This window comes from Corapipo altera, unplaced genomic scaffold (genome assembly GCF_003945725.1).
Source record: "Corapipo altera isolate COAL_440 unplaced genomic scaffold, ASM394572v1 66, whole genome shotgun sequence".
Classification (NCBI taxonomy): Eukaryota; Metazoa; Chordata; class Aves; order Passeriformes; family Pipridae; genus Corapipo; species Corapipo altera.
In genome coordinates, this window is record NW_020884924.1 from 5,988,577 (window position 1) to 6,011,875 (window position 23,299).

The 23,299-nt window shown below is 41.7% G+C and overlaps 1 protein-coding gene across 1 annotated transcript in view; it reads right to left on the reverse strand.

Moving 5' to 3' along the window:
- Positions 1-6,808: 6,808 nt before the first annotated feature.
- BCL2 (BCL2, apoptosis regulator) overlaps positions 6,809-23,299 on the reverse strand; it is a 97,142-nt gene continuing 80,651 nt past the window's right edge. Inside the window, exon 2 of the mRNA XM_027657481.1 lies at positions 6,809-11,585. Within this exon, the coding sequence (XP_027513282.1) occupies positions 11,451-11,585 (135 nt within the window). The 3' untranslated portion in view covers positions 6,809-11,450. The remainder of the gene's footprint in view (positions 11,586-23,299) is intronic.

Genomic DNA, 23,299 nt, shown 5'->3' on the forward strand with positions numbered 1-23,299 from the left:
GATGACGTGAAGAGGTGGTTTAATTGTTTGTTCTCATATGAAACTTAATCTCAGCATGAGTAGTTTTAATCTCAACAAGTAGTTTTGAATGATAAATTTCTTTAATCAAAAAGTGAAATCTGTGAACACCTCTTGTTTTCAGATGATTGGCTCCATCTGCAGACATACTCCATCATGATCTCAGTCCCTGTTTAGACAAATACGAAACATGGGCACTCTTCTCGTTTAGAGTCCCATAACTTTTGTTGTCTCCGCTGGGGCTGCAGCACCACATATACATAAGATAAGCTTATCCAACATTCATAAATGAGAACATTTATGTCTCTTCTACCCAGTAAAGATAATTTTTATAATTGACCTCTACCACCCTGTTCTCTTCTAAGTATGCAATCTTACTTTTATAGGAAATGTTTAAGTATTAAAAGGGCTCATATAATGTGGAAAGATTTGTTTTGCCAGCTACAGTCATCATAGGCACATCATTAAAATTACAACAGTAGCTGCTCTCTGCTAATTTTGTAATGTTTTGATAGAACTTGAGACATGAATGTATGTTTGTGCTACTAGTCACTGGTGAATCATACCATTTAATTGGATGGGTCAAGAAGATAAATAGATGTGGTCTTTGGGAAATGAAAATGGCTTCTTTCATTTGTGACTTTGAGTTTGTTTGTACACTGCTTTTGTTGGAAGTAACATTGGTTGATGGAGATTATGGAAAAAGCAGTGACTTATTTTCCTAACACTTGAGTGAGTGGTGATAGTTGTCAGAGGATGTGATGACAGGAAAAAAGGGGTGTTTAATTTTGGTTTTGAAGTGGGTGGGGGTGGGCAAATGGATACTCAAGACACATTAATGAAGTTCTGTTGACAACTGTTAAGTGTGAAGTCTGTCGTATATCTCATTGCAATGAATGTGTCTTTATGAGCAAACTGCATTGGAGACATCTGTGCAATTGTCAGCTGTAATTAAAGGATGATTCGGCAGTGGACATACAGTTGAAAATGAAGGACGGTGGGTTTTTCTTTTATTTGGGTGTGTATACTTCTGTTTGCCAAAAGTGACATATTTCTTTGACTAGCCAATTCTTTCCAAGCAGCTACTAAACCAAAAAAATGAATTTACTTCGTTTTCTTAAAAGATACATTTTCTCCTTTAGGAGATAATTTGAACATTTTAAGGCAAGTAAATGGACAATTTTTGATCATGTCCTTTTCGGTGGCATTCTGGAAATGCACAGGGAAATTACTTCTAGAAAGACTTGTGAAAGCACGAGTAAGATGTCACTTGTCAAGCATATAAAATAAGAAAAGAAAGGGATAATGCTTGGATCAGGGTACATCTGTTTGCATGTGCTGTGCTCACTTGTGGTAAATATTGCAGTTCTGCGTCATGGTCCATTTTCCTAATACCTTTCTGACTCTACTATGGATTTTGGTGTTGCTTTCAAAGGGGCTTGCAAATATTGTAAAGGGACAGCTAGTGGGTTTCTCCTCATAAGGGATGAGCAGTGTTTAGGATGGCTGGCTGATTTTTTTCCCAGCCACACAGCTTCCAACCACAATCAACCTGAACTTAAGAAAGATAAAGATACTTGAAGAAAGATCCAGGCTTTTCTCAGGTGGTTGAATAACCTTAATGCAGTTAAAGCTGTTCTGCAGCTATCAATGGCTCCACTTCCAGTGCAAGTACTAAAATATCTCTTCCTAGCTCCAGCTGATACTAATGGCAGTTTCCCAGTAGATGACAATGGGAGTAGTTCTTAAGCTGGTAGCATGCTTTGAAAAGCATGTGGTGTGAAGAGGAGCCTAGCCCTATCTGAACCTTGGATGCTGTCTCATCTCTGGTTGGAGGAAGCTGTATAGATTTTTCTTTTTATACTTCTTAAATATCTTTCATGATCTCTGGACTGCCCTTCCTTTCCCCCTCCGTCTTGGCAGAAAACAAGGAAGCAGCCACAAAGTAACAGGGCTGATGTCTAATTCCAGGACTGGAAGCTGGGACTTGGATGTAATTGAAAGCAGTGCTGTTTGTCCTTGGTTAAAGATTGATTTTATGTCCCTAATGAAAACACAGAGACAAAGAATCATACTGATTTGGGTCGTCAGCAGCAAGAGTGAAAGGCTTATTAGGCACCTTGTCTGTGAGGCGAAGGAGTGAGGAGGAGCTGAAAATGAGCACTGTTTAAGACGCATCTATTTCTCTTCCACGGCCACGTTTTTCAACTGTAAAAGGTATTAGCTTCTTTTAGAATTGTGTGTTGGAGGAAACTGTGCCTGCTGCAAGCAGTAAATGAGTTACTTAATGGGAAGAATGTTTGCAAAGCCGGGAGAGAAATAACAGCTGCTTTTAGAAATGAAAAAAAACCAAACCCCAAAACATTTCAAAACTGCAGCAAGATCAGGTTGGTTTTTTTAAAAAGGCCTGGATGAAAGGAAATTAGTAATGTGTAGGGGGTGCTGAGTGGCCTGGGCACCTCACCTGTTTTATTCTTAGCTGTAGAGGGAATTTGAAGTTTGACACCAGATGGAAAGCAAACCCAGAGCCTCATGAACTGTTAGCCAGTTTCCTTCAGCAACATTAATTTACAGTCTCATGAGAGAACACCTTGGTTTGCTGCCAGTTTTGACTTCAAGCAAAACTGTTGGAGGACAGAGCAGTGCAGGCAGTGGTCCCTTTCAGGCCACGGCATCTGGGCACTGGAGCAGAGAGCACAGGCTCCTGGCTGCGCTCCGATGCAGGCATTACAGAGCATGTCTGTGCCCCAGCTCCCTGCTGAAAAGCAACATTAATTACACTGCAGCAGTGTGGTTCCCATCTGCCTGCCCGGTGTGTTACAGGGTGATATAGCGGGTTTATGTGGTTGGGTTTGGGGGGGAGGGGGGGGAGTTACAGGAGTGGTTTCTCTTAGAAGCTGCTAGAAGCTTCCCCTGTCCGGTGCAGCCAATGCCAACCGGCTCCAGGATGGACTTCCTGCGGCTGGCCAAGGCCAAGCCAATCAGGAGTAATAGTAATGCCTCTGTGATAACATATTTAAGAACAGAAGGTATTGCGCTGAAAGAATTCCAGCCAGGGAAGAGCAGAGTGGGAACATGGGAACAACAATGTAGACACCAAGGTCAGTGCAGAAGGAGGGGCAGGAGGTGTTTCAGGTGCTGGAGCTGACAACTCTGTGGCCTGTGGTGCAGACCACGGTGGAGCAGCTGTGCCCCTGCAGCCCATGGAGGACCATCGAGGTACAGAGACCCTCCTGCAGCCCATGGAGAAGCCCATGCTGGAGCAGGTGGATGCATGAAGGAGGCTGTGACCCCGTGGGAGGCCCAAGATGGATTAGGGTCCTGCTGGAGACCTGCAGCTCGTGGAGAGGGAAGCCCATGCTGGAGCAGGTTTGTCCCAGGTAGGACTTGTGGCCCCTATGAGGGACCCATGTCGGTACAGCTCATTCATGAAGGGAGAAGAGACCCACGGGACAGCAGTTTAATGAAGAAGTGCTGCTCGAGGGATGGACTCATGCTGGAGAGGTCTGTGAAGGGCTGTCTCCCATGGAGGGACCCCACGGGAGTGAGGGAAGGACTCCTCTCCCTGAGCAGTTGAAGAAAGAACAACTGACCGTAACCCCCATTCCCCATCCCCCTGCAATGCTGGGGGAAGGAGGGAGAACATGGAAGGAAGGAGTGGAGGGGGGAACATGTTTTTAAGACTGTTTTATTTCTAACTCGTTTGCTCTTATCCTGTTAGTAATAAATTTAAGTATTATCCCAACTTTGAGTCTGTTTTACCCGTGAAGGTAATCAGTAAGTGACCTCTCCCAGCTCTTATACCAACTCATGAATCCTTTGCTGTTTTTTTCTCTCCTCTGTCCAGTTGCAGAGGGGAGTGAGAGAGTGGCTGTAGTGAGTACCCGACATCCAGCTAGGGTCAACCTACTACAGTGCTATGGAAGTGTCTCAAAAGAAATGCATTTCCAAAATACCCTTGTTGCTGGTTAGGGTTTCTCATATGACTCATGGACTCACTTTCCAATCTTTTACTGTTTTCTTTTGTGTTCTTTTCAAACTATCCAGGAGTCACAGTGGAATTTTTTTCTTTTTTTTTTTAATAGTTCTGAGGTGCTGTTAAGATTTGAGATGTATAAGATTGTGACAGGAGAAGGGGCAACGGTTCAAACTGAAAGAAGTGGATTTAGTGGCTCTAGATTGGACATAAGGAAGAAATTTTTTATGATGGGGGTGGTGAGGCCCTGGAACAGGTTGCCTAGAGAAGTTGTGGATATCCCATATCTGGAAGTGTTCAGGGCCAGGGGCTTTTTGCAACCTGGTCTAGGGGAAGGTGTTCCTGCCTATGGCGAAGGGGTGGATGATCTTTGAAGGTCCCTCCCAACCCAAACCGTTCCATGATTCTATGCAATGCTGTGCAGTTTGAATGCTAAGCATTCACGCTCACGCAACTAGAGGTATGTGCTGTCACACCAGTGACTTGGAGGGCTGAACTCTGGGAGAGAGCAAGAGGCTTTTTGACAAGTGAGCTGCTTTTTTTGAGTAAGCTTTTAGTAAATCAGAGATGATTATTTCCACTGCAGCAGTTATGTACAGTCTAGGTTTTTTTGTCTGTTTTAGTGCTGAACAAAACATTTTCTCCTTTCACAATTTCTGATATAGTTGCCCCAACAAAGACAACGATTAAAGGTCTATTAAAGCTGTTGCCACCCCAGTGTGTAGACTGCATGCATTGATCTTTCGTGTGTTTGCATCAGATATGCTTGTCAGTTCACATGTAGAAGACATTATTCTTATTGTGGTTCAGTGGTACAATAAATCCAATTTTGAGGTTCATGTTACTTGACTGAAAGAGCATTTTCTGAAGGATTATGAAGTAGTTGTATGGCATGCATTTATATAAATGCATTGCACAACGTGCTGCTCTGGTGTTACCTCTGCTGGGTCAAGTTGATCAAATATTTTCCCCCTACTTTCCCCACTCCCCTGCAAGAGGGCTTAATGGTGAATGGGTATGGTAGATTGACCCTGGCTGAGTGCCAGGTGCCCACCAAAGCTGCTCTATCACTCCACTACTCACCTGGGCAGGGGAGAGAAAATATAATGAAAAGCTCCTGGGTCGAGATAAGGACAGGTTGAGATCACTCACCAATTACCATCATGAGCCAGACAGACCTGCCTTGGGGAAATTAGTTTAATTTACTGCCAACCAAATCAGAGTATGATAATAAGAAATAAAATCAAATCTTAAAAACACTTCCCCCCCAATCCTTCCCTTATTCCCAGACTCAACTTCACTCCTAATTTTCTTTACCTTCTCCTGCCTGAGCAGCACAGAGGGACAGGGAATGGAAGTTGTAGTCAAGTTCATCACATGCCTCTTTCGCTCCTTGCTAGTCAGGGGGAGGACTCCTCACACTCTTCCTATGCTCCAGCATGGGGTCTTCCTCCCACAGGAGTCAGTTCTCCAATGTGGATCCTTCCTGGGAGCTGGAGTTCTTCAGTATCTCCAGTGTGGGTCCTTTACATGGGGTGAAGTCCTTCAGAGACAGGCTGCTCCAGTGTGAGTCCCCCAGGGGGTCACAAATTCTTCCAGCAAACCATGTGGGCTCCTCTCTCCATGGGTTTGCAGGTCCTGACAGGAGCCTGCCTGGGCATGGGCCTCCTTTGTGCATCAACCTGCTCTGACATGGTGTCCTTCATGGTCTGCAGGTGGATCTCTGCTCCACCACAGATATCCATGGACTGCAGGAGGACAGCCTGCTTCACCATGGTCTTCACTATGGACTCAAGGGGAATCTCTGCTCCAGTGCCTGGAGTGCCTCCTTCCCCTACTCCTTCACTGACCTTGGTGTCTGCAGGGCTGTTTCTCTCACTTATTCTCACTCCTCTCTCCAGCTGCAATTGTGCAGTTTCCTCCCCACTCCTTCTTAGCTATGTTATCCCAGAGGTGCTGCCACTGTTGCTCATGGGCTCAGCCTTGGCCAACAGTGGATCCATCCTGCAGTCAGCTGGCATTGGCTGTAATGGACATGGGGGAAGCTTCTGGCAGCTTCTCACAGAAGCACCCCTGTAGCCCCCCTGCTACCAAAACTTCACCATGGAAATCCAGTACAATGGGCTAAAGCCTGTTTGTGCCATTCTAACTAGATGATGCTGGATCATGTGTCATTTATCCCCCCACAGCCCCTTAGCATGGTGTGTGGCTACTTTGACAGCAATGGCATCAGGTGTCTCTCCACCTCGGTGGTCTAGCAATGCAGACAACTCCATGGTACTTATGATCACAGTAGCATAGCCTGAGATGTGTACATTGGACATTACTGTTAATAATCCACTAGCAGTATCATCCACCTTACCTAAGGGTCTTTTGCGTTACCAAAGGGTGAGAAGATTAAAATTCTGGAAGTCACAGATAGGAAAGGAAAAAGTTTACTTACTGGATATATAAAGGATTGGCAGACTTTTTACAGTGGGAGTGTACAGGTAGGGAGAGATTTAAACTCGCACAAAACTCCAAGTGAACTCAAAACCATCATTAACTAGGGTATTGGACAGCATCTCTGACCACACAGGCAGGTAAGTGCCTGTAGCTTATCAGGTGGATTAAGAAAGGGAAGGAGGTTCTTTTTCCATCTCATCTCCCCTGATAAATAGATTGGCTACCTTTTGTCTCTGTCACTTGTGGCTTTATAAAGCTTTGCATCAGTACTGTCTGCCCCTATCAGGAGGGAAACATTACGTTTCATTTATGGGACTACAGTCAAATGCTTGAGTAGTTTTTTAATCAACAAATCCTAAACAATGCAAATGCAAAACAAGTATCTCACAGTGTGCTTTTATTATATTTCACAATATAAACTAGACAGACATAGAAAGTTTAATGGCAGCATGTTCTGATAACATTTGAAAGACAAAGAACAACATAATCGTATTGAATGATGATAAACTGACAAACTACATTACCATACATACATCTCCAAAGGTACTGGATAAACAATATCTGCTTATGTACATTTATGCTGGTGATAATTAAAATTCAAATATTCAGAAAAAAAAGAAAAAATACGCTATTTAAATTATAAAAATATACAGTTTTTGTGTGGAACTCTTAATGCTGTACTACTTTTTGAAGATAATTTCATTGTGTCATGAAGCTGCATTAACTTAGTATAGAAGTGTGATTTAAACCAAATACAGATTAAATTAGCTCTTTTGTCTTCCTTGTATTTAGCTTTGTTGGAAAGAGAGATAGGAATGAAAAACAAAGCTAGGCTTTTGCAATGAGAAATAATTTTTATATTCATAAATTAAAAGATGTATAAATTTTCATATAGTACTGAGCCTTAAACTCATTATACAAATGAATCATTTTCCTAGTTTATTCAGAGATAGAGAGAGGAAAAATAAGAAAGGCTTTAAACATGCTACTTTACTATACTTATAATCAATAGGACCTCTAGGTTTGTGGAGTGCAGGTGCACAGCTAAGCAGTGTCGTGCCTCAGGGTCAAAGCATGCAGTCCAGACTCGCTGCCTCAGCTGGGGAGACTGTGTGCATGCAAGGACTGGGGGTACTGGATCTGTATTCTTTGAACTGCATCACTTTCATGTTGCCTTTGCACATTAGGTTGCAGACATTTCTTCATAATTGTTCCTTATTAGTGCAAACCTACTCAGGCTACATAATCCCCAATCACAACAGCAGATTGATGAACTTTTATAGACTGGATAATTTTATAATAATTTACAAATAATTTTGTAATCGAAAATTTTTAGTAATTGTAGCCACGTAGTGCACACATTTGTAGCTGCTTTTAGTCAAAAGTAATTTTCAGACCGTCTTGGGTGAACTCCTGCAACATATGAAACTAAAGATTTTCTTACATACCAATGACATTCCCCATATCTTCCAACCCCCTTCCTTATCTGTATATTCTCTGTTACCTCAACAGCCCCATTAGTCCTTCGGTGGATTCAGTGCTTGTTCCATTAAGAAATGTACTCTGTGTCAGCTCTGGTTTAAGAATGCTTTGCTACCAGAATTTTTTTTCTTGTTTTTCCATCTTTTCCTAAGTTACTGATCTACAACAGATCTTAGATGATCTCATAGATTATTCTTTTCAGAAGCAAAATATTTTTCTTCATTATTTTCTTAATAAATGGAGTGAAAAAGAATTAAGGACACATAAGCTGAATACAGCAAAATCAAGTATTTCTCCTCAATGCCTACAGATTTGCTGTTTTGCAAAAGACTGCTTTCAGCATTAACAAAGTTCTGTAGAGAACTGTGGGGTCTCTGTAAGCTTTTTCTCTGCACTTATATCATCCTTTTTCAATGGAAAGGATAAAAGATAAACAAATGCCAGGTAGAATCATCTTTAACCAAGAAGGTTTTTCAGTGATCTGTTTCCCTCCACTTCTTGACCTGTTCCTTTGTTGTCCTCTGATCTTCCACATCTAACCACTTCAGAAATGTGCCTCTTTTTTTTTTTTTTTTCCCCCTGCTTTTACAATTTGGATATGCCAGGAGTGGTCAGCTATCTGTGCATACATAGTGGCAGAGGATGGGTTTTCACTGAAGCGTAGCCTTTGAGTGTGGAGGTCTATAAGGCATTTTGTGGGGAAAAAAATCTTACATGAAAGTGTAATGAAGAGTAGGAAAGACAAGAATGATTGCAAAAGAAATGTAAGAGTGAAAGGAGAGGATTTTATTTAAGAAGTTCAAGCTTTTATATACATTCAATGTTTCTAATATGTTTCTTAATAAATGTATTATCAACTATCATTATACCTAATGCAGCCACAATACTGTACTATTCTGCAGTCAGGATGGGAAAACTCCATTGGCTCTTTAATAAAATAAAATCATCAACAGTCACCATGACTCTTCTTTTTGCCAGGTATTAACTGATACACTGGGAAGTCCAGTGAGTAGACACAACAAAACACAAAATCCTCAGTACTTATTTAAATGTGTATCATGTGTCATCTTCATATTATTTCTAAAGCAGCTTTAAAAATACTTTAGCCATTGGAAGGTATTAAAAACTAAAACCCATTCAAATTATCCTGGCAGTATAGCAGCACTGGAATTGATACTTTTACTACTTTTGACAATGTAAACCTTTAATAAAATAAACAATATTGAAACAATTTGAGGTCCAATAGTTAATAAACTTTAATGGGCAGATGGGCACAAATTGAAACAAAGACTAGATTGTGAAATGAAACATTAGCTTGATACCAGCCAATTCCAGTTGTGCAATTGGCTGCAGACAAATTCAGCTCGGAAGCTGAAAGAAAAAACAAAGCCCACACTCAATTCACAATATTCAGTTCCTCTGATTTCAAATATTTTTCATACAAATCATACATGAGCATCCCCACTTCTGACAGAAGCACTCTGAAAGCATTGTAGGTACTTTTTGTTTGATGGTGGGATTTTTCCTTTTTCTTTAATCAAGCATAGTTCACATTTTTGCGTTCTTAAAAATATTTCCTTTCTAAGTTTCTACAAAATTAAGTAATTTCAAATTTGAAATGTAAGCTTGCTCCATCTTATCTTTGCTCATACAAAGTGTAGGTGCCATGACTAAATAGCAGTAAAAATGCTGAGATGTACAACTCTTAAAAAAACCAACCAAACATAAAAGCAGCTTTGAAGACTCAACATCAACTACAGCCTTAACATTGAACATATTACATTCCCGAGTTACAGGAGATATTTTGCATATAATGCCACAAAGTTATTCAACTGAAATCTTGAGGTTGGAGCTACAGTTTATTCACTGTATGTTTTTCATCTTTTGAGCACTTATGTACTGTATGGTACATTTTATCGAGAGCTTTGCAATCTTTCCTTTTCTATCTGGATGTTCATTTACCCAAAAATCCCAGATTTCAAAAGTTTCATAGAAAAAATAGAAGCGCAGGACTTAAAACATTTGAAGCTGGACATTTCCATGCTTCAGAGCAGCCCCCGGGACACGCTTCAGAGTCTTCAGTTTCCAGGGGACTCTTGGCCCCCTTCGAGCTCACAGAAAGCCCTGCTTTAAAAGGCATTGACACATCTGGTTTCAGAACACAGGTCTGTTTATAAAACTGTATTATGTACTCTGAATTAATTTTACTTGCGTTACATTTTGTAACATGAGCAGATGACTTCACACCTCCCACTCCCCCTTTTCCTTCACCCTATTTTCACTTGAGATGACAGTAGGCACCTGCCTGATCGAGGTGTCAGAGAGTCTCTGTCCAGAAAGAGGATTTTGAGTTTCTTCATTATCTTTTCTTCTGCAGACAGTCTTAGGAAATAATTGGCATGAAATAATTTTTAGGGTGAGGGGTGGGATGATAAATCTCACTTTCTTTTCCTGTTATGAAAACGAACTTGATTTTGGTGTCCAGTTTGATAAACAAGGATAGTCAGAGCTAATCTGTAACTTAGCTGAGGTCTGCTTCTTGCCAAATAAAATTAAGATCTTTTTCAACTTTCAGGGATTTAGAGACCATATCTAATTGGTTTCAAACCCCTGGAGGAACTCTGTAAGTAAGCAGGATTAGTTGCAGATATGAGCCCACTAAAGTGGGACACAGGTCAGGTCTTCAGACTCTAGCTCTGCTCTGTTGAAGCAGGCACTTAAGGTCTCCTGATGTTTCTGTGTCAGTAGCCACAAAAAACACTTTACTGCTGAGAAAATCATTGGAACAGCAATTTCCTGCGAGCCCCAAAGATTTAACTTCACACTTATTAAAAAAAAGGTTGACATGTATTGTGTGGGTATTGTGATTATGATGGGATGGCACAACTGGTAACTGGAAAACACCTGTTTAAAAGGCATAGACAATCATATTTCCAACTGTTGTCCTGTAGGGATAGCCGAGTGGTCCTTCAAGAAGTCTCCATCTTGACTCCACATATGTACCATGTTGAATTATTTACTACATCAGTTCTTGCCAGCAGGACAGGGTGAGAACTTTGTTCATGCTGACCTTGTCTTTCAGATCCCTCCCGGAAAATGCAAGGAGCATCAACACAATTTTGCAGGCTTTAGCAGCTCAAGTAACTGCCCTCGTAAGTGTAAGCAGGTAGGTCTTTGTCAGTATATTTGCTCTTCAGAGATAAAATAATCCAGCCAGTGGCATTAATTAAAAAAAAACCAACCAAACCTAAAATACTCTGGGGCTCATTAAAATTAAGAAGAACAATACGATGCGATGACAGATACAACTTGCTGAGGTTCCGAAAATAGCAGGTAAAAATGTAAATATCTTTTAATAAATAATTTTCCGGCAATGTAAAAATAAATGATATTTCCTTTGGCAGTAATAGCTGATTTAATCTTTCACTGGGAAGTTGCTTTGCTCATAAAATATCATTGTGCTAGAGAAAAAAAAATATTATTTTGTTGTTTTGAAAGACTTTTGTAATCCACAATAAACTGGGTGACTCTACTTATGTCCGAGATAAGCGCCAAGAGTGATGCAAGCTCCCACCAGAACCAGACTCAGGATAGTCTTCAGAGAGATCCAGGAGAAATCGAACAAAGGCCTCATACTGTTGCCATACAACTCCACAAAGGCATCCTAAAAAGGAAAGTAATCAGAAAGTGAATATCAGAACTGCAGTAACTTTTTTTTGGGGGGTGGGGGAAGCAACTTGTTCACCCTCCATGGTCATCCAACAATCCTGCTGGCATAAGAAAACCATATAAACCTATTAAAATAGTGATTCGTGAGCTCTGTTTTTTGTGCAGTGCTTAGCGAAAAGTTCTCCTGCCTCTGTCTTTACAAATATTGCTGTAATTACTTACAGCCATGACTTCTGCTTTAGGCATGCCCAGTCTAACAGAAAATACAGGAGCTGCATTTTAAAATACAAGTTACCACTATTTCGGGTCCTGAATGTTGTCTATACAAACATATACGAAGGAGGTAAATGAACTTTCATTCTCCAAATCTTTCATTTCCACTGGACTTGGGCACCTATACTGCTGGTCAGCTTCACTGAAAATAAGGCAGTATTTGTTTGATTCCCTTGGTATGGTTCAGAGACTATGTTCAGAGACAGATGTTTCTTCCATACGAACTGAAGCTGTTAAAGTTGTGTCACACCTATGATGGTCTTTCACAACTGTCACCAAGGGTGATGCCGTGGTCCTGTGCTCCAGGAAAATCTGGTGCATGTAGGCACCAAATGGAAGGGTTGTTTAAGCAGCAAAGATAAAATTTTTGTGACTCATAAACACAATGGGATTTGACTAGGCTAGTAATTGGACTGGTGATATTCTGCACGTAATGCCTTTCTTTCAGGCTGCAATTCCTAACAAGCATGAAGCTTCAGAGCATTCCTGAGAGACAGATAAATCATACTGTATGGCATGAAAGCAGTAAATACCCGAGCTGAATGACTTCAAAAATGTGACAAACCTGATAGCATCATTTATGGCAACTCTTTTACTGTGCACTCAGCTAAGGTCTGCTCCCAAACTACTGAGATAAACCCATGAAACAGCTATCTAACATGGGCGTTTCTGTCTCTACTTTTATTACTCTAGAGTTCCCATTTTTGGTGGAAGTTAACATTCTCTAACAATGTTACAGCGCGTTTAAGTGTTTTGCTACGTTACTATGCTAGGAGATAACCTGCCTTCTAAAAATGCATATATGTTATGGTTTACAGCAGAAATTGAGGAGAGAAAGGCCTCCATTATTAATGTAAACCTTCCATCCAAGTTAATTTTCTGCAAATTATGTAGTTAAATTAGCTTCCTTCATTAGCTATCTCTAGTTATTGTCAGAGCGTTTGTGGTTCCACCACAAGAGGGCGTGTAAGGTTTTTTAATATTTTGCCTTCACTAGACACTGAGTGGGATTCAAATAAATAGTAGATATTTACTTCCAAAATATGTTATTACATTAAGTTAATGTTGGTGAATGTTGTACATTAGAGTGGATGTATATAGGTAAGATTTGGTAACAGAACAGCCATAGGCTTTGGCCAACAGAGCGACGTGAAAACACATCTGCCTCCTGCTATTTCTCAATGCTTGTTCCTCTAGGCAATGATCTTCCAACTTGGGTTTCCAAAGGTATATTCTTAAGTGAAAGCAGCTTAACCTTTTGCAGGGAGGATGGAATGTTTTAATGCAAGCTCTTCATTCCAGAGGGAAATTGGCAAGTTTTGCTTAACTGCCTGTTTTTTGACACAGACATTTGCAAACTCTGGCCTTAATATTCTGCTGTGCTGTTGCTGAGCTGAAAAAGCACACTCAGTTTGCTGTGCAGCTCTTTGGAAAGCTGCTTTTATTTCTCCTTAAGGCTATGAAGTAACACAATATCCTAAAATGTTACAGACTGGGCTAAATCCTGTTGTCGCCAGTAGAGACTCACTGACTTCCACAGGAGCCTTGTCTATATAGGGAGTTCAAGATCAGGCCTTATAAAAATACAGGGGTAAAGTTCAACACTTGGTGATATTATTATGGGTGAAACAGGGAGGAAATGAAAAAAAACCGAAAAAAACCCTCATGGAAATGCAAGTCTTGTGAAAAGATTTTAACGTTAAGGTTTTTGTGGTCTCTGCCTGTGGGGAAGGTCTCACTTCTGTATATTCATGACAGTCGATGCACACACAGTATCAATATCAAAATGAGCATAATTTGTGCCTCTCTTCAATCCCAGTTTGGGAACATTCCTCCCAGTTTTAATGTGCAACCATTTCCAATGTTTCAGTAAAGCTCCTGGTATTGGGTATGAAGATAGACGGTAAAACTTGGATACAAAAGTATGGCATAACCTATGGCTCAAAAATGTGCAGCATGCAGTACTTTTTTGTCCGAGATTATTATAACAATAACACAAACCCAACCTAATGGTGTCTGCACTATATATTACAAGTAGCTCTTTATGATCGTTCCCCCTCTCCTTCTCAAACATCCTGATTAGGCCTATTTCCGAAGCTTGTTTGAACAGCCTGTCACTATTTGTTTAAGTTTCAAACCTGTTTTAAATAAACACATGTCCATTTTATGTACTAAAACAAGGGAGGTGGGGGGAGGGACTTATGACCCATTGCTGAAAACTATTTTAGCACAAAGAGAACCCTAAACAGAATCTTAACTTTCTCATAAGGTTTGTCTCCTGTAAACCCGTGTATCTGTCACTGGATTTTTGTCACCTAAACTGCTCTGTTTAAAAGAAGAGAATCTCAGCTAAAATAAATAAGATTAGGAAAATTGTTTGAAACACTTAATGTCCTTGGAAAAGCACTCTTTATAATGAAAGCAAGGGTCCCCTTGGCAAATAGACTGAGGCAAGTTCTGGCTTGGTCAACCTTTCTGGAAGTTTTACACAATTGGAAAGAAAATCATTGCAGGCCTTGCTTTTAAGACCTTCAAAATTTAATAGGAAGTTATATCCTGGATGTAAAATTATATCAAGGCAGTTAAAAATTATATGGAAAAGAACTCTTCATTCAGCTCTGTAAGTTTTGAAAAAGTCATTTCTTAAGAAGCTTTCATTAAGTCAAATCAGTCTGTTGCTGATTTACTGTGCAACTTCACACTGACTGTTTCTGTGAAGTGAGAAGGGTGGTGGTGGGGAAGATGTTCTGCCTAAGCTCCTCTTAGGCATGAAAGCACCTGAGATGCCTGCTTCAACCTACCAGGGCTTGATTGGCAGGCCAGGAAGATTGCCCCGAGAGCACCCCTTGCCTGCTGGACTATACACAGGGAGGAGAGAGCATGTCCCTGACTGAAGTTCCTGGCATTTGCAGGGAGTCCAGGACAGAAGTGGAGTTTGTCACCCTGGGAGGATTAGGAGGCGTAATAGTGCACTGAGTCAGGGCAGTCTCAAAACAAAGAGATCACACTATCCCATTCTTCCGCTGGCCCAAATTCGGCAGCTCTGATCCAAGAAACAAATGTCATCTTTAATTACACGGGCATTCTTTGCTTGCGGAATGAGTCGAGTCCGTTCAGCCTTGGTCCTTTTACAGCTCAGCCTTCACTCCGGCCTGAGAGGCAAAGCACAGCTCCTCAGTCGCAGAAAAGGACATACTGCCCATAGGCTGAGCGACGGCTCCTTACTGAAAATGCAGAGGGAGAAGGCAGTTTCTGCCTAGCATTTCTGACCAAGGGGGCAGTGGGGAGAGCAAACATGAGGAAGTAAAGGCTTCCTTTTTCTACCTGAATCAAACAGCTGGTGAGGAAGTGACTTTATTTCCCTCGTTATCATTGGGCTGGCAGGATATCCTCTTGAGCCACACTGTATTGAATGAAGAGCCTGTGAGACTTCCATTTTACTGAACGGGAATTGCCTTGCGGCTATTTTACGCTGCCCTCTCTGTGACTCCAAAACAAACAAACAAACACACACTAGCTCTGGCTTTTGAAGAAACTTGCACAGGTCTGAACAAGGCAACTTTGCAACACAGCACGGGGCAGGAGAGGGAATGGCATATGCTTCGATGCCAAGGTTTAGCAGCTAGATGACTTTTCCCTCACCCCTGCCTCCAAATGAATGACATAAATTCTCATAAAAGCTTTCATTCCTGCATGGTAACTCATTTCAGAAAGAGTTTGGGGAGGGAGGGGGTGGACAGAGCTGGTTAAATCGTCCCATGTTTTCTATGCAGTGAAACCTCATTAAAATGTCATCTTGAAGCTAACAAGAAAAGTTCTTGGAACACAAATAATAGACAAATGTGTAGCTGTTCTTTTCCCAAAGAGTTTATGGGTCTTTTATGCAAGCCTATGTGGTGAGTACATGCAAATAAGGACAGCTCAGACTTTGGCTGTGTTGTGCCAAGGTGTGGCGTTTCACAGGGTCAGTATCTTTAGAGATGCCGATATCTTTTTACACCTGGGAGTGCCGACATGCTGGTAGTCCTGCCAGGTGCACATTATCAAATTATAATGGTAAGGAAAAGAAGGTGTCACCACACAAGCCCTGCTGATCACGGAAAAAGAACCTGCCAGGTGTGTGGCTTTGGCACGTGAACCCCTGAACCAATTCCCACCTGGCTTTTTTTCTTTCCCCCCTTCACCTTTGCCTGTGGTAGAAAGGGGTCTATTTTGGGGACATGGTTTAGCGATGAACATGGCAGTGCTAGGTTAGTGGTTGGACTCGATGATGTTAGAGGTCTTCTCCCATCTTCTATGATTCCATGATTCTATTTTGAATCCCCTGTTTCCACAATGCCTGACACAGTCATAGGTCTGCAGCTGATGTGTTAATTGCTGGCTGCATACCCTTTTGTTTCTCCAATGGTCCCTGAGGTTTCTGACTTTGGACAAAACCAGTTTCATCACAGTAGTCCTGCCTAACTTCTTTGTTCCTTGTCCTTGCTATCTATTTGTATAAATTCTTGCATCGGTGAGCCTGTGATCTTGGAGATGCCTCTTCCATGTCCTAGTCTTGCCAGGCACTCACTGTAAGGTTGTGTGAATTGAAATCAGTGGAAATATTATTTGCATAAGACTGGCTAAATGTGGTACTCAGATGGAAACATCTAAGTAGCAAGGACTAATTGTGGTTAGGTTTTCTTATGAAAAGTGATGCATATGCTTAGAAATATATAAATGTGAGTGGTTATAGTAAAGGAGATAATTAGTCCTCCTGTCAACGCTCATAGAGAGAGACCCTGCTGGAAGGCAGATTTCCTCCAGACCCCTGAGAGATGAAGAATAAACCTAGGCTTTTAGGAATGGTCAAGCTACCTCTTTAAACACAGGATTTGTAAGGAGTTGATCACTGAGCTTGGATAGAAACCCATCCCATATTCAGACTAGGCCACATTCTTGTTAAACCAAGTCAGCATGAGAAATCAGTAATTTAGTCTTGGCGTCTCTGCTTAATTCAGTTAGATGTGGCTCTGCAATATGCAAAAGCCCAGACCTAGTGCAGGCTGCATCATTCTCCTATTCCTGGAAAGGCCCACACTATAAAATGAGGTATTTCTGGCATCAGCATAACAGCTGTAATGTCACTACAGCAGCTAGCTGGTGGTATTTAATGGGTGCCACTTCTGAGGGAGCACTATTAGCAATTATGAGTAAAAGAAGGTGAGAAGGCCTTCTGGACAAAATACTCTGTGTTCAACGACATGGTCAGAGCTGCTCTACTTGATCCTTCACAATTTTCTTTTCAGATCTTTTGTGGGTTGATAATACTATTCAAATAATCTGCTGTTTTATTTTCTGCTTAGGTAGAGTACTAGAAACTGCGTGCAACTCGTACCCAGAAAACAAATGTGTCCCTGCATGTGAATCTCAGTTGCACTGAGACCTGTTCAGTTTTAGGCCACATTCTTCTCCAATTTATCAAACCTGTTCTAGAGAGTTTATATTCACGTAAAACAGTAAATTTAGCAATCCACTCATTTGTGGATTTGTGAATCACTTTGAAGGAGAGAGCAAATGTCACAGAGCTGCTGGGGAGACTCACCTCATCCCATAACATCAGTCTTATGCCTGCTTCCTCTGAGAAGAAGCCAGATGTATTAGGACCCCTGACAAATCTTCAGAATGACTTTAAAATAAAAATGACACAATGGGCTTGAATGACAACCGTAGGCCTGTTTTTCTCTAAATCTTGCTTAAATTCTCTGTCTTGCTTGTAACTAGTTTTCAATATGAGTGCTCTTACACTGCAAATAGCCTACCTAATTTAAAAGCCCAACTCTGAAGATTTGTCTGCAGCAGGTGCTGCATTGACAGCAGAGGGACACATGAACACATCCCCTGCTATGTTCCCTGCCCGCTCCAGCTGCCTGTGCCGCTCCTGAGCTGCTGCGGAAGAGTTAAATCATGTAACCGCCTGGGAAATGGGAAATGAAAGTAGCTGCTTGTAGAAGTGCTTGAAGTGCTGTGGCACAGTGCTTGTCATCATCATGGCCACGGAGGTTTCATTTAACAAGTGCATCCAGTGGTGCCGGGCTCAAGGCACAGGTATGAGCAGAGGCAGAGAGGGGAGAGCAAGGCAGAGAGGCTGTCAGCCTGGTGAGGGACCCGGCTCAGGGGGGCCTTGGCCAGAAAAGGCCAAGTGCACGTGCGAACCAGATGGGTGACATCGAACCGGTCCGAGCAGGTTGCCCCATCGACTGCACTACGAGGGACCAGTCACGCATTTCTCTGCTGCTTGTTTTAACATCCCTCAGGGACACACACACTCCATCCTGTGTTTGTTGTTTCAACACTCAGTTCTGATCCAAACTCCTTGGCTTGACTAACTCACACTCAGCGTTGAGCAAGAGTAGCACAGAGCTGGAGTGGTGGCCTGGGCGTTCCTTGGTGCTCCATGGTGCTCCAGCGGCAACAGGCCATGTGAAACCACCAGCACCTTCTGCAGAAGTGCCACCTGTTCCTCATGTGACTTCAAGCAGGCACTTGGTTTTTTTCTAAATCTTGTGACAAGCAACTGATTTACAGGGCCAGTGAGACAACACAGCTAGCACTACAATAAAGTAACCTCACAATAAATCTACAATTTAATGAATAAGTGCAAAAAAAAGCCTATGTTGTAGATTTCAATGGGCAGTTACATTTCTACCACCAGCCACCTGGAAAACATGAATATGCCCATGTGTTTTCTTTGGCAACCTATACCTCATTAGCAGCTCAGACCATTTCTGCTCACCTGTAAAAGCCTTATTTGAGACAGAGAAGAGGCAGCATTTTTTGGTCATTGCTGTCTTTTGTCATTTCCTAAGCTAGCCCTCCCACCAGGAACCGTGGAGGAGGCAGACAGGACTTGGCAGTCATGCAGTCTGATGGAACGAGCTGTAAGTGCTCCCTTTCCAACATGGTGCATGTGAGAATGGAGGCCTTTTTGTGGCTTACTCCATGTTCCCATCATTTCACATCTAAGCGATAACGGGAAATTAAAATAAGGGGAAGTTCCAGGTTTGCATCTGCTCAGAAGAGACTAGTTTTGGTTGGGTGTCTCCCGTCCTCCTTCTTGTCCTTTCTGTCTTATTCACCATTTGTGCAAAAGCACAAGACCTGAGAGACAAATGGAGGGTGAAGGAGAAGGGAAATGAATTAACAGAGCCTGTGTAGACTGAGGCAAGTAGGAATTGAGACAAAATGAACTGTCTAAATAGGGCAGGTGAAAACCATCTGTTGTCAAAAGAGCTGAACCTTTCTTTTAAGCCAAGACAGCTTTACTCGCTGCCTTGCCTTATGGAGGGGGGGTGCTCATAGCTGAGGGTTGGCTGGTAAATCTTCAATTTTTGGGTTCATCCAGAAAGTGCTTTGGCAAATGTTATCAGGCAAGACCTAACAGGGACCATATGAAAAAACAAGGAACAGTAAGAGAGTAAGAATACAATTCACAAAGAGACTAAAATAAAGGACTTTGTTTTGTTATTCAAAACAGCTCAAATTCATTTGCATAAGCAGTTGTAACTCATTAGCTATGACCATTAGATTTATTCAAATGCCACCCCACAAAACCAAAATATGAAGACCTAATAAAAGGCAAACTAACTCTGCCCATTCACCTCCCAAACCAACACCAAACCAAACAACAGGCATCCTACAGGAGAACTGGGATTTTGTCCCATCCAAATTCTTCTATAACAAGAAATAATGTCCTGATGATACAAGGAAGGGAACAAATTCTCTGTGTTTCCTTTTAGCAGGAAGCTTTAAAACTGAAAAATGTTAGACACTAGTAGCAGGAGAAAAAGACTTACTCTGTACTTCAGGGGTTTTGCTGGTGTCACTGTTCTGGCCATATTCCTGAATGGAAACATCGCTTATACCAGCTGTAGGAGTCTGCCAGCATGGTTGAACTACCTCCCAAACAACGTGAGTTATACTGGCAAAAGGACTCCTCTCTAGTGTAAGTCTACATAATGGGGAAGGGAATGAGGCCAAAATAGTTATCTTCATAGCCTAGGGATGTGATTTTTTTCCCCATGAGATAGTTATGCTGGCCAGACTTTGTCATGTAGACCCTAGGAGCTTTTATTTGCAAAATAAGACTGTAATTTATTTTAACCAGATGTTCAGCACTGATCTGTGTCTGTGCATTCACAGCACTCTCCAAATAGTTTTTACTGTGAAAGACATATACCTTGGACGCTGGTAAGATTTCAAAAACATAATGCTGAAGCTTTAGGGCTGTGGTGGGCTTGTCTTTCCCTCTGGTGGTAATGAGCAGCTCCCATAAAGTAAGCCGGTGTTCTGGGTATTGAGTTTTGTTCCTATCAGTCAGATCCCCTACAGGTCCTGTAAGGCAAAAGTCTCAGCTCTCCCAGGAATCAGAAATTCACATCAATTGTTAGAGCAAGTCATGCAGTTCCTTACAACCTAATGGTTGCTGGGAGTATAGGGTGAGAGCTGAAATGACCTAGGATCTCTCTTTTCTCAGTAGAAAGCAGCAGGTACAAGTGCCAGTCCTCTGAATAAACAGATCCCTCTTTGTTTTCTTTCATGCCTGGTGTTCTCGAGAGGAGGCAGGGGCTGGTTCTGCTACAGGACAGTGATCATCAGAGTGGTCACGTAGCTGTCACTGGAGCCTGATGTACCTATCACTATCAACAAGTTACACATACACATCTTTGGGAACAGCTGAAATACAGCTTAGCCTGCATTCCTATGGCCAGTCATTCAAAACAGAAACAAGGATTTGGCTAACTGCTGCCTTTTTTTTTTCATAAGCCTGCATGTCCTTGCAGATCATTCACAAAGGGCCGCACATTTACATTTCCTGTTGACATCCTTCAGAAGGGAGAATGCCAATGGAAATTGGATCTTTTAATCAACAATTTCTGCAGACAGCAAGTCAGATGAAAATTCATGAAGGATTTAGATCTATCATTGTGACCTTGAACTAAGAGCACAAGGAAGGAGAAGGCAGGAAAGATTGGTAATTACTTCATGTGTTGGTGTTTCCAAGTGAGTAGAAATCTCACGCAAAATTTCAAAGGAAAGTATAAAAAACAAAATCAGGCCTGTCAGCCAAGGACCCAAAAAAAAAAAAAGCATTACCTATGAAATCATTCTTGAAAGCTTCCCCACTTTCTAAAATAAATAAGACCCCATAGATCAGAAACTGCAGATCTAAATTTATATAAGATCCTTCATAAACATCGTATCTTTTTTTTTTAATACTTCTAAGTGCATGTGGGTGCACACAGCAGATCACAGTTCTACAGAGAGGAAAAGAGAGCTGACCTTGCACCGATCAAGCCACCTTGGGGGCAGGTATAGGGGTGCAAGCACTACAGATATATTAGAATCATACTCCAGGCAGGCTTGCTACTCCTGCTGTGAAACTAGTATAACCACAGTTTAGAGGCAGGTCCAGAATCCCTGTGCAGCCCTGCGTTCTGCCGTGTAGATGTGCCCTGAGGCACTACCAGAGAAAAAAATGATGGATCCCGCTCCTGCTGCGCACAGAGAGCTCTACGGCACCGCCTTCCCTGTATGGCAATGTGAGCTGTGATTCCTGTGCCAGCAGCTGCTGCTGAAAGGCTAGTCTCTTTTGCCCAGTCACTTCAAAGTACCCTCAAGTATTTCATTAACACATTAACCTGCAATTAAAGAGCTGCCCTTGCTTAAGAGCCAGAGGAAGTGATTACATGAGCTGAGGAATTCACGTGTGGTAGAAGGAGAGGCACTAGATCTTGAAGTAGGTACAGCAATCATCTGGAAGGTGATCACACATAACTCTTGTGTGCAAACATCTCCCACATCTGTGCCTCTTTGGGTGATGACCTGTGCACATCTTGATGCTCTTTTCCTTGGAGTTCTGCCATTGCTATCAAAGGGCTTCTTCTTCCCCTAGGTCTTCCATCAATGATACCTTGCTGCTCCTACCTCTAAGTGGGAACGCACAAGGATGGTTTCCATCAGCTTTGCATCAATAAGGGCTTCCTGCCACAGCTGTAACTCTCAGCTGGCAATTTATGGCTGGAATCTAATGTATATGTGACATAAACCCACCCAGGAGCTGCCTTCAGAACCTCCTATAATTAACTGTTGCTGCTATAAGTTTAGACAAACCCAGGAAATCACGTGCAAAATTGTGTCTGATTTGCTATCTAATCTTCTTCTATCTAGGTTCATATACCACACACATTGCTGTGGTATCTGAGCATCTTGGTGCCTGGATGCAATTGAGTTAAAGCCTTTTCAAGTTAGCAGCCTAAGCTTCAGTCCTGACACTTCTATATGCAGCCAACTCTTTTGCTATAAGCAAACTGCAAAGAAGCTTCTTCATAGATTCCCTGAATATACCAGCTTCTCCTGTCTTTCAGATAATGTAAGGTTGGGAAATTTGCCAAGCATCACACTAGACATTCAAATTGCAGTGAGTACATGAGCCAAGGGAACTCAGCCTACCAGAATGTTATTGTAGCGTTCTCAAGAAGTCCTCAGTACTAAGACTTCATTTTGTTGTGTGCCTGCCTGTCTTGTTTTGGAGATGCTCCACTGGAGACCAGAAAGTCATTACATCCTCAATATTATCAGCCAGCTACAACCCATTTGTTACCTTCAAACTTTTAGTAGGTTTTGTTTCTTTTTAAGATTGGACGTGTTTGATCCTGCGGTTACTGTCACTTGAAACAGAACTTCTGCTTTCAAGAAGATTTTAGATATACCCTTTTCTGATGACCGTACAATTGAAGCAAGAACACGGACAGGGACCAGCAGTCAAAAACGAGATGAAAAGAAGCTCTATTATTTCTGGATGAGAAATACTATATATGGGTTTGATTGATTTAAGAACAAGTAAGGGAAGAAAAAAGTTAAGAGCTTATCTACACTTTTAACAGTAAAGAAGCAATCCTCCCCCCAGGAGGAACCATTTATAGTGATATCAAAGTGTATTCTGACTCATTAACTGAAATATGTTGTGCTGGTGGAAGACAGTTATATCAGCAAGATTTTGTCTACAGAAGGGTTTGCACCGGTATAATTTATATCCATAAAGAAAGTCAGATGCATAACCAACATGGGCCTACAGTAGAGTGCAAACAAGGCATAAAGCATGGGGTGAACTTTGCAGACCAATGTTTTAGGCTATTTCACAAATCTGTGTTGTAAAGTTCCTGTGCATCTATAATGAGAGCAGTTAAAATACAAAGACCCCCCAACAGTCTAGAGCAATACAAGCATCAAGAAACTAAAAGAAAACCAAAGCACTTTCCTTTCATTCCCACAGCTTTAGCCATAGAGTTGGGGGGGAGGGAAAGAAGATGAACTGAGCTGGTAATCACGGCATTAAGTTGATTTGGCTATTAGAAAACTTTAATTTCAATGTTCCCCATGAGGTTTCTGGTATTT